This window comes from Aptenodytes forsteri, unplaced genomic scaffold, assembly GCF_000699145.1.
Source record: "Aptenodytes forsteri isolate BGI_AS27 unplaced genomic scaffold, ASM69914v1 Scaffold75, whole genome shotgun sequence".
Classification (NCBI taxonomy): Eukaryota; Metazoa; Chordata; class Aves; order Sphenisciformes; family Spheniscidae; genus Aptenodytes; species Aptenodytes forsteri.
Window position 1 is genome coordinate 1,926,887 of NW_008794171.1, and position 11,954 is coordinate 1,938,840.

At 44.0% G+C, this 11,954-nt stretch overlaps 1 protein-coding gene across 1 annotated transcript in view; it reads left to right on the forward strand.

The window, feature by feature from the left end:
- Positions 1-2,008: 2,008 nt before the first annotated feature.
- Positions 2,009-11,954, forward strand: part of LOC103901334 (transmembrane 4 L6 family member 1) — an 11,631-nt gene continuing 1,685 nt past the window's right edge. Inside the window, exons 1-3 of the mRNA XM_009282212.1 lie at positions 2,009-2,191; positions 5,679-5,744; positions 11,756-11,901. Of these exons, the coding sequence (XP_009280487.1) occupies positions 2,021-2,191; positions 5,679-5,744; positions 11,756-11,901 (383 nt within the window). The 5' untranslated portion in view covers positions 2,009-2,020. The remainder of the gene's footprint in view (positions 2,192-5,678; positions 5,745-11,755; positions 11,902-11,954) is intronic.

Genomic DNA, 11,954 nt, shown 5'->3' on the forward strand with positions numbered 1-11,954 from the left:
CAATATAGGGCATCCCATAAAGTCTTTCTGTTTTCCTTCTCAGTTACAGAGGTCTGAGGACATTGGTCTGTCTTCGTGCCTTACCTCACCTCTTTGCTGTCTTTGTTCTGTCAACAAAGCCGGTTTCAGCCTGTCTCTGGCTTTCTCAAATACCTTCATACTATCGTTCACCTGTTTTTTTTTGCTTGGGAACCCAACCTCGATTGATTTCTGTACTCCTAGCCCACTTAATGCCTTCTCAACACCAACTTCTGTCACAGAACTTTCAGGATTAGCCAACGCACATGACTAAATTGAAGGACATTTCACTGTTTACTGCCTCGGTTATTATAAAAACCATTAGCACATAGCAAGCGTAGGCATGCATGTGTGCATGGGTGCATGTGTGTGCATGTGTAACATGGGTGTGTGTACTGAAACGGTGTGTATCCAGATTATCTTCCCTCTCCTACATTTTCTAACTTGCTCATGGTAGAGCAAAGCCATCTTTGTCATAAACTGTCAGCTTTCTCTGAGGACAGAAACCTGCAGATTGACATTTTGTATTTTTATGCATTTGAAAGCCTTGAGCTGGAGTGAAGCTATGATAAAACATCATGAAGAAGTTGTGATCAGTTTATGCCATAAAGTTAATGGCAGTGTGAAAGTTCAATAATCTCACTTACAATAGACTAAATTTCTAACCTGACATGGAGAAATATTTGTGGATCCACTTTTGTATTGATCAGCCTTTTCTCTTTGGCTATAGATCACAGCATGGGTGCAGTATGAGCTGGGGTTACTCACTTTGGTGAAGGGGGATATAATAGCAGCCTACATCAAATTTGTAAGGGAGTGACAGAGGTGATGGAGTGATGGGAGAGGATATAACAAGGAGCAACAGCCACGTTTACAGCTTGGGAGATTCAAGTTGGACATGAGGAAAGACCTTTTCACCAAGAGGCTGGGGCAGCCCTGCAACAGGTCACCCATAGAGATGGTGGTAGCTTCGTCCTTGGGGGTTTTCAAGGCTCAGCTATGCAAAGCCATGGCTGACACAGCAACCTAGTGTTGGTGGTAGTCCTGCTTTCAGCAGGAGGTCAGACTGGAGACCTGCAGAGATCCATTTCAACCAGTGCTTCATTTATGTTGATTCTTTGTTTTTAAAAGATGATTCTTTGATTTTAAAAGAAGAACCTGACCACTGTGAAATATTAAGCTTCTGTTTTACATGTTATGGCAGATCTCTAAAAATGAGGTGGGATGGCTTTGTGACCTGCCCTTAGCAAGTAGCCAAAGGATTAGACATGCTTCCAGTTTTTCAGATATTTTAGTGTGGGTGCCAAACAGCCCCGTAACCCACAGTCTTATCTACCCTTATCTGCAGAACAAGCGCGTCACAGGAAACAGTAATGAAAGTTTCTCCAGTTCTTGATGACAGTGTAGTTTTGACTGAAATAGAGAAAATGCAGCTGGTAGGGGTGCTGGTGAGGCTCCCCAGTCTGCCCCAGTGCCAAGGCAGGGTTGAATGTTTCTATGGCATTCCTGGCAGTCATTTCCTGCTCTTCTAGACCGTCAGTGCAGGAGATGTCAAATCAGCTTCCCAAGACAGTGGTCCCAGACAACCTGGTGCAGCCACCTCCCCTTCCACACAAGGCCTTAGCCCCACCATGAAGTCTGCCAGCCAGGGTATCAGTTTGTGCGGCCATGGCTGTGTTACTGATGTTCCAAATGGACAGACAATTGTCCATTAACAACTAAAATGAAACTCTCCGTTCATTTCATACCAACACATGTTTAGTCTTGGCAATTTTAAATAAATTCAGTTAAACATTCCAGTTTTTAATATTTCCATTTTAAATAAAGTCTCTGAAGGGAACAGGCTCTGTAGAACAGGATTATCTGTGTAAGTCTTAACTGGAACATTTCTTGCTTCAAAACTGATTCTTCTTTCATAAAAGAACAAAACTGCTGAAATCCCGTGCTCCCTGTGCTGCAGTAACCCAAACCTCCCTGTGTCTTTCCTCAGCAGAGAGCTACCATGTGCACAGGGAAGTGTTCGAGGTGCATTGGGATCACCCTGTTCCCACTGGCGACATGTGCCATAGTCTCCAATATCCTCCTGTACTTCCCCAATGGACAAGTTCTGCAGCTCAGCGAGATAACCGATCTGGTCTGTTTTTTCCATGGCATTCTGGGAGCTGGGATACTGGTAAGAAAGAAGTGTTGCTACTGTTTCTTATAGGGTGTTTTTTTGGTTTGTTTTGTTTTAATTTCAGGGCTAAGAAAACCTTTGTTAACAAAAAAAAAAGTCATAGAACTGTCTTTTGCATAAACTTGTGAGCAGCTTAACTGGGAAGTTGGGGTTCATGACGGAGAAAGTACATTCAAGACTGAAAAAGTCCCTAATCAGAGGAATACAAGGTATTCCTGAAATAAATGTCAGGACTCCAAGTCAGGAGGAAGCAATAGGACTGACTTCTCATTGTGGAGAAGGGTGACTTGGGTGTTCATGTCTCCATGAGTCAAAGCAAAGCTGAGGTCCTAAGCTTAGCTGGAGGTGGTGAGTTTTCACTATTGGCTGCACCCCCTCATTACTTCTCTAACTGATTTTATGCTCATGTAATTCACAAAAAACATTAAGGGCAAAATTGAAACATGGTTCAGTAGGTGTTCATTAGAGACCCAGCCAACACTCAATGAATGTGGAGCTGCAAATGGCTTAAACCCCAAATGCCCCCTGTGTTCCCACACACCCACCTACCTCCTTTTGGGTTTGGTCTGGTTTGTATGTGCTCTTCTATAACCAGTTCTCCATTCCACCACGCAGGAAAAATTGCTTTTATGTGAATATCCATAACTAGAAGGGAACATGTTTGGGAATACTGATCTTCCCAGTTCATTAGAAAGCCTGCTCCCTCATCCAATAATCCACCCAAGTGCAGATAAAAAGCCAAGCGAGTAACATGCACATGACAAGTACTGGCTGTTACGCAGCCTAGGCAGATGGTAAACTGGCACAGTCACAGCCAGTTACCTGCACGTCAAAAAAATGAATGTTTAAGAATAATTAACTTAGAGAAAAGCAAATCTCATTCACAGTCAGGCTATGATGCAGCTAACACTTAAGTCTATGGAAAAGCTACAATGGATTTGATTCAGACTCATCTTTCCCAAAGCAGAAACATGGTATAAGATCATTCAATAAATTGTTCTCCACCAGCAGCTTGGCTGCTTCTTCTTCCAGCTACCACTTGGGCCTATTACTCATGCTGAGCTTGAACGTAAGCATGAGTTTGTGGAAGAAAGCCTAAAGGAAGAAGTGGAACTACATGACAGACCTGTGGAAAATTCGTATCACTGCAAGCCCAGGAGTCATTGGCGTTCAATGAAAGGAAAGGTAGATGTTAGGAATGAGAGCATCACAGGCTCAGTGAAAACGTGCCTTCTTTTAAGGCTTCCACAGAGGCTTGCCTGTGGCCAGCACTGCATACATCAAAAATGAGAACAGCAAGTGAGAGGGGAGGGAAAATTTGCATTGACCTTCAAAACACAGCATTAGGAGTAATTATTGATCCACAAACAATGCTGTTGAGTGTACATATTTTCCAGAAAACACCATGACAAATGCCCACAGGTGAAGAGAAGGTAAAAGAAAGTATTATCATCAGCTCCATTTTCCAGGTGCTGGAAGCATGGAAAAATGAAGACTGGCTTCTGGGCCTCATAGGGAGCTAAGCAAAGATCAAGAGTGCCCCATGACTGGAGCCTGGGCCGTATCCTGACTCCACAGCGAGGACAGACCAGGCTGCACTGTGTTCCCCCATGCACCCAACTTCTCCCCAAAGGAAACTCAGGAAAGTCATGCCAACAGGTTGCCTGACCTTGGAGAATCTCCCTGTAACCAGGACACAGCCTCCGGAGCCAGGACTGTGGGGGAAACTTCATAACAGCCTGGCCTGGCTCTGTGAGCCAGAAAACCTGCCTCCACCTGGGACCTTCATCCATAGACTGATACCTAGATCATCAGCACACCCTTTGGCTGAGCAGCCAGCCCCACCCTTTCCTCCTCCTCTGCTGCTTCACTAATGGAATTTTATATGACATGAAAACCTCTCCATTTCCTTATTTCAAAAGTTTAGGGTGTAAAGAGAGGAAGACTGGCTCCGTGTGTCATAGTAACGTCTTTCCTGATGGAAAGCCTATGTGCAACACTGGGAAATGCCTGACTGAGCCTTGGCTCACGCGTAGCCCTCATTTTACTGACAACAGCCAAATCTAGCAAATTCTCATTCCCATGTCAAGAGGCAGGTGTTTATAATCAGGCACTGCAAAAAAAGAAAGTTGCCAAGCAAACCCTTCATCCTGAGCCAGGCTAATAAATGACACAAAGGTGTTCACAGCTTAGATGGGAAACCTCCAAAGAACAAAGACAGCCCTGGAGGAAAGGGAGCGTTGGTTTGATGGGCAGAGGTATTAGCTCTCCTTCTGAGTGCCAGACAGTGGCACGCTGGGGCTGAAGCTGCCTTGGGGACCACCTGTGATTATTTAAGAGCTGACTTCTTTCCACAAAGAGGAACGTCTTTTTAACCTCAATGCTCTACTTCTGCAGGCCTCCAGCTGTGATCCAGTGACCACTGCAGGTGCTGGAGGCTGCCGCTGGGATGCGCATAGAAGGCAATGGAGAGAAAATCCTTTGAAAAATATTTAGGGCCCTGCAAATCTAAGCAGGTTTCATAACACTGTCCTACACAGAGATATTCACACTACACACATAAATTCCCTGGGCTTCATTCACCATAGACATTCTGCTCTTCCTGCCTTACATGGAACAGTATCTCTCCAACATCTAGTCAGGCTGTTTTTACAGCTTTTACCTTTTTTGTTTGTTTGTTTGGGGGGTTCTCCTTCTTTCATTAACTTTATAGGGACCATTTCCTACTTTCTCAAATACTCATTTTCTTGCGTTGCTCTTTAAGATGCCTACACAACCAGCGGTGGGCAGAGGCAAGGCAGCAGGAGTGCTCTGGCTGCACAGCTAGACCCACAAAAGCTTTCTTGCCCTCTAGCTACCAAACTAAATGCAGCTTTTCCTATCTCCAAAGTGCCTCTGTAAGGTGGCATTATATCCTGAGACACAGATGGTTGCTGACTCCATTGTATCAGTCCAGCTCCACCTGATAATTACCACGGAGAAAGCTGATGTGAACTGGGAGTTCCCTGTTGAGTGAAGTCCATTTTGTAGGTTTTCCAGAAGCTTAGCACAAAGAACCAAAGTCAGATGTGTTTCAGGAAGTTTAAGACTGATTTCCCATTCATAATCCAGAGCAGGATGCTCAGAAGATTTAAACTCACATAATTCTTACTGCAGTGATGCATCTTTTCTGAGCAGGAATTCCATTTTCTCAAAACTGATGTTTGTTCCTGAAAAAAAACAACAAACCCCTGCTGAAAAGAAGCAGTATAGCTTCAGCAGCCCGAATTACTGTACCAGAAACTTGCCAGCCAGCTCTAGCTGTAATCCCACACTTCTTCCTGAGTTACTCTTCAGTAAGCACCAACATGTAAGCAGGCGTAACTTACAGAGAAGAGGCAGAAGGTAGTTCGCATTTGAGGAACATGATGCCCCAGCTCCTAGACTTTAAAAACCATCCCAGCAGAAGTACTGCACACCGATTCAGCTTGTGCTTTTCTCACAGGTTATTTTGCCGGCATTCATGATGCTGGGAGCAGGCGGAGCAGGATGTTGCGCTAACAGATGTGGGGTAAGTGGATATTTATGTGTTGAAATGGCACTATAGGGTTTGCACAATAGCTCTCAGATGGCTGCTCAGCAGGTGGAAACGTACAATGACAAACCATCACACCACCATCAACAGCCATGTCAGGGAAATGCAGAAGAAGAGCTTGATCTACAGCGTCCCTGGGCTGGCGCTGAGAGCTCAGTTAGCCAACAAGAATGTTATGATATCGCAGCCACTGATATGAGGGAAATCATACTCAGCCAGGGCAGGTACTGGAGCATTTAGTCACATCACTGAGGGCAGAGGGGGACAAAGCTACTTCACTTCACCCCACATAAAGTAAAGCACGGCTCCAGCTTCCTCCTGCTCAAGGCGATCCTAAAGACTGAGACAGGTACCTGTTCCTTCTGCTTTCACCCGGTCCTGTTTCCTCCATACCCTTCCATGGCAATTTGCTTTTCCACAGGTTCATCCCTGCTTACCTCTGTAGGGGCAGATAGGTCCCCTACTTTGCAGGCCCATGCTAAAAGCCTGAGCTGCTGCTGGCACTAAGGAGCCAGCACTGCTTCCTGGAGGCTGGTCCCCATGGAAGGCTTTGACCCGTAGCACACGTTTGCTCAAGAGTTATGCACATGAAAGGTGCAAATGCAATTTGGGCTCTTTGTCATCCAGAAAAAGGCCAGAGAGACTTTCTCCCTTGATAATTAAGAATATTATAAAGCAACATGTTATACAGGCATCTCCATTAATCCTCAAGCTCTGGGCACAGACTTCTATGTGGCTATCATTATTAGCAAGAATAAACTGACTTAGGAATTTTTTTTTAGTCTGCATCCTTCCCAGAAGCAGCCTGGAACAAGAGATTCCATACAATAAAGCATGTCTCTTCTGTACTCTTCAATTAATGTTTAGTTTGATCCATGAGACGACCTTTACCTCTTCAAGATGTTTTGCTTAAGTGAATTCATTATTCTAACATTCTTCATTAGGATGTCAGCAAGTACATCCCAAGGGACATGTCATTACATTGATTTTACCAAATGTCACATGCACAGAGAGGATGCTAACGATGGCCAAGTAGGCCAGTTGCAGAGCCGGGATGTGAGCCTAGGCACCCTGAACCCAGTGCCTGAGCCAGCTGCTTCTCCTGGTTTTGAGTGATGTAGAAAGCGGTGGTGAAAAACAGCTGTACTGTGGGTGTTCCCATGCTCTGCTGAACATGGTAAGTCATGAGGGGAAATTCAGCTGAACCAGGCTCAGTTCACACAGCATCTCAGGGCTCCCTTCTCCATCCTTCATCCCAGCACTAAATATTACAGAGCCAAGAGTCAAACTTCCCCAGACTGGCTGGGTTCACTCCCCCTGCCCACTGATGCAGGCAGTAAGCACAGTGCCATCCAGCAGCCCACATCCGCAGACCTCCCACACTCCTCCACTCCCCTCCACCACCCTTTCGCTGTCTGAGCCATTCCTAGCAGCAGCACGTGGATGCCTGTCTGCACCTTCCCATCACTGATCGGTTACCTACAAGCTGTTCCTCCTCTTCCTTATTTGCTGTTATAAAGGAATACAACAGACATTGTTGAGAAAGTAGTTGGATTATGCATTACGATATTGATGGCCAGGTGGTGAAGCTACTCAAACCAAACTAGAGAATAGGCTCGGTAAGGACAGTGTATCTTTGAAAATGCTGTCTTCTGGGACTGCGGGAATTGCCCACCTCTTTGAGGTGGAAAGGGGTGAAGCTCTACAAATCACTCTATGGTTTAAACAGAATCAATCTCAATGTAGAGATGAGATGGGGACATGAGCAAAGAGCAAGTGGCTATGAATGGCATTAAAAACAACCATTTCCCCTGCACAACTCATGGGGAAGAGTGATTTCCAAGCATTCAAAAAGAGGTGAGTATTACAGGGAGATCTGAAGGCTAATGATGTGCTTCTTCAGGAGAAGAAACCTCAGGGAAGCTTTGCTTTGGGGATAGAGGGAGGAAATGCACAGACACCCACAGCAGGGTTGCTCAGATGCCCTGACCGTATGGGTTGTATACCCAAGGCAGGGCATGGTGTGAATCACCAGGCACTGGAGAGCAGAGGAGCCCTGGGACTGGTTCAAACACTCGTGATGGCAGCGACTTCCCAAGGTGCCAGAGCTCCTTGCGAGGTGGGTCTGGGTGGACCTGATAGGGATTCCCCAGCTCTTGGTGGCTTGTCCACCAACTTCTACCTGCTGGCAGAGAAATAGCCCATACTGAAGCTACTCAGGAGCCTCTGTAATCCAAAGGTTAGTTTGTCCACCTTTCTGCTTTGGGGACCTTAGGTATTAAATTGTAATTTACACTGAATACTGAGCATTGCTTTTCATAGGAAAAAAAAAAGGCTAAAGAACTAATACTGGTCAGAATTATTATTCAATCAGAACATAACCATTTTCCTCAGGGTAGGGACTCTATCCTATTATATTTTGTGCAATCCCTGGTTTAATAGTTTCAGACTTCATCACAGCCTTTACACACTGCTGAAGTATCAACAACAGTAAATAGTAATTACTAAATTTCTCATCCTTTTATTCACCTTATTGAGTTCTCCAGTTCACAGTGATTATGTGCTGCATTAAGTAAGTTTTTTCATTAATCCATTTTAAATTGTTGCCTGCAAACATACCTAGATGGCTTCTTGTCCTTGCATTATGGAGTAATGATTTTGGAAAGTAATAGATTTAGAAAGCTTCCGTGTCTTGCAGCTTAGCCCGTACACAACTGAAAGCATCCACTGCACTGGCACAGTGAGGAAAAAAGGCCCCCCAAAACACAGCTTCTATTGTTGCATCAGCAAGCATACTCCAGTATTTCTCTCTAAGTCTTCCTTAAGAGTTACTAGTAGAACAAGACTAGCCATAACAGCTTTCCAGACAAACAAACCTAGATAAGCAAAGATATCTGGATAACCAGACAGGATATTAATGCCACAAAAAAAACCACCTCCAGAGAAAGAAACAGAGAAGAAAGAAATGTGCATGAAACAAGAACCAGGGCAATAAAGAGCAGCACAAGCTGGGACAGGAGGAACTTGGTAACTTCACCAAAGCAGCTGATCCAAATGCTCAAAGAATTAATGCTAAAAGTCTTCATCAGTTCACCAGAGACAATCCAATTCTGTGAAGGATAAAGCAGGGAAAACATTAAAAGAAAATCAGCAAAAATGATCAGCTAAATCTTTGCAAGAGGTAGAGAACAGGCCAACACCATGGGAAACTAATTTCAACAAACTCAAGCATCCCAGCTTAGACCTCATGTTGCAACTGAAGACACAAATGAGGAAAATAAAGATTAAAAAAAAAAAGGTAAATGAAAATGGTACAGCTAGGGAAAATGCTGAAAGGTTGATCTGATGTGATAGTTAATAAAATTGTTGGATTTCCATAGAATATGGGACAAGCCTCCAGAAAAGACACCAGAAGAGTAGATATAATGGGGAAATGCCACTGTGTGTCTAGAAAATGCCCAGGAGAGCCAATTTAACAGCTGCAGCAACTTCAGACTCCCCTTTCAGTGACAAGTAGTCTTTGTCTATATAACAACGTAATTTCTTTTACTGTGCACAGTAAAGGAAATAGGTGAGATGAAGCTAGCCATACAGCCAACAGATTTCAAATGAGAAAGTCATGTGTCAAAGAAGAGTCATCAAAGATAGCACTGATGAGTACTACTAGTACTAACCACTATCATAAAACATAGTAGTAGCAAAAGACCATTTAACTTTTTCTATCATAATTGTCTTTGGGATGCCCATACTGCTATGCTGTGCTAAAACTAATCGTTAGCATAATTAAGATCCTTCAACCAAGATGCAGAATGCACAGTTGAAGTAAATGAGAAAATAGGTGGGGAGAAGTGGTTCAGCGTAGGTAGGAGTTTCAGACAGAGTATCAGTCACTCACCTTCACCGCGAGGCATGGCTGGTGATCTTATTATGAGAGACGGTGCATCAGCTACAACCCAGCACTACTTTGGTCTGGGACAATATACTAAATTACCTACATTTTGCTGACAATGAAGCTCTGCTAAAAGGCAACTCAGCCAACATGCAGATAAAGACAAAAAGTGTCCAGCTTTGCAAAAAAAGACAGTTATTAATCAGTTATGATGAAATAAATCTCATGAGAAATCCCAGCAACTTCTAACTCAAGGATTGCTTTAGAGGCAAAAGGACACAAAAAATGAGTCAATTCACACGCTGGCAGCATGCAAGGTTGTACAGAAAGCAGTAATGTCATCAGCTGGCAAGTTGGAAACTGCATTCACCAGCTTGAACACGTTTGGATGGTGAATAGTTTTCAAGACTATGTCACAGATCTGCAATGTGGATGGTGGATATTTCCATTTGGCTCTGTAATGCAGTGCTCTGTGGGGCAGCTGGCATTAGGAGAAGGTTTCTACCTTCCTTGTGGGCTATTAGTTTTCACTGGTATTTGCTGGCAATAGGGAAATGTTGCCAGAGGTATTTGGCTTCAAACCCAAGTCATGGACGGGAGTGTTTCGCATGTGCTTCCTCAGCCATGCCTCTGCCCTGACTCCGAGGCAGTCCTGCTGCCTTGCCCCTAGTCCAGGTCTTCCCCTGGCTCTGGCAGGCTGCTCCAGAGTTTTCTCTTCTCCTTCTTGGCAGACTTGTGAAGAACCACAGGCAGGGACTCTTAACAAGACTAGTGGGAAGCCTGTCCCAGATACACCACCAGTAGCACCTGCTTGAGATTCTTGTTTCTATATACAAACAGCAAGCAGATACATTCCATCCATTAATAGAAAACTACCCCAAAACAGAGAAAAGGTAACGTTTCTGTGGGGGCGGCCAATGTAAAACATACAGGTGCATTACATTGCCCAGTCAGAAACACCGTTGTTGTCAGTGGGAAAGCAATTCATTCTGCTACAATTAGGCACTGTAATTCCCTCAGCTCCCTTTCCCAGCTTTCAGCTGTGAAGACTCTCTGCCAGCATTCACTACACCAGATACAGGGAGAAAATTTTATCACAAAAGCATCTTTGAACACAGCACAAAACCAGGAGTCTGTATTTTACAAAGTATGTTCAAAGCATTTCAATCTAACATTTCATGGAAGACATATCCTAGAATATGCAAACCTAAAAATACAGGCTTAGGATCAATTGTAAAGGTTTTTAATAATTTTCCAGTATAAAATTTACTGCACTGACATGTGATGACATACCATGCAAGGTATGTTGCTGTTAACCCTGGTGTGCTGAACGGCAATTGCAAACTCCATTTACTTCGTTTAGAACTTCTGTAGGGAATACAAAATGGAGTGGACGGAGTAGTCTATCATGGCTCTAATGTTAAAAACTAGAGCTTCCTTAATTCTTGTTCCAGTATTGCTATTTAAGCTCTTCTGGATAATTCGAAGTCACCGCTGGTTCATTTCTGCATGCAGCACAATTAGATTTCTCAACATGAGCAGTGGCAACCACATGTCATGCTGTTGCAAAATGAAGGAAAGCAGCAATAAGAAAGGCTCGTTTGAATTCCTCATCAATTAGCAAAAACAACTAATGCATCTTCTGTTGTTTTCATACCTGGTTGGTAGTTGCTTGCTAGTTTCTGTTGGTACAAGGGCTGAGAAAGGTGCTGTTGGTGAAGAGGTGGAAATGCCAAGGCACATGATGTAGACCACATCAGGCCAGTACTGGCCTCATCTTGCCTTTTTGAAAGACGACCACCAGATTTTTCATAATTGATTCGTCAAGTATAAAACTCTGAATAATTAAAGCTCTGGGCTTACCCACTTTTAAAAGCAAAACAAATACAGTCTGAAATCCTTTCACATCTAGGATAGTTTTTCTGCACTAGTCAGAAAAAGTCAACTATTCTTTATTCCCACAAATACCATACTATTATTATGAGTTTCAGCATATAGTAAGAAATAGGTAAAGGTCGTTTCCGTCTCATTCAGTGTAAGCTTTCCGTGCTACTCAGTGCCTCTGTGCATGTGATGTTGAAGGTCTTTTCCCTTTCAGATGCTGCTGTCAGTGGTCCTGGCTGTGCTGGGATTTGCAGGAGGAGCATATTGTGCAGTCATCTCCTCACTGGGGCTGATTGGGGGCCCTCTATGTGACACGGGTGATGGAGAATACCTCTACCCTTTCAGGAATGACACTCTTGAGTGAGTATGACTTACAGGCTCCTCCAACTTCACTTTCCGTAATCCGCCCCTGC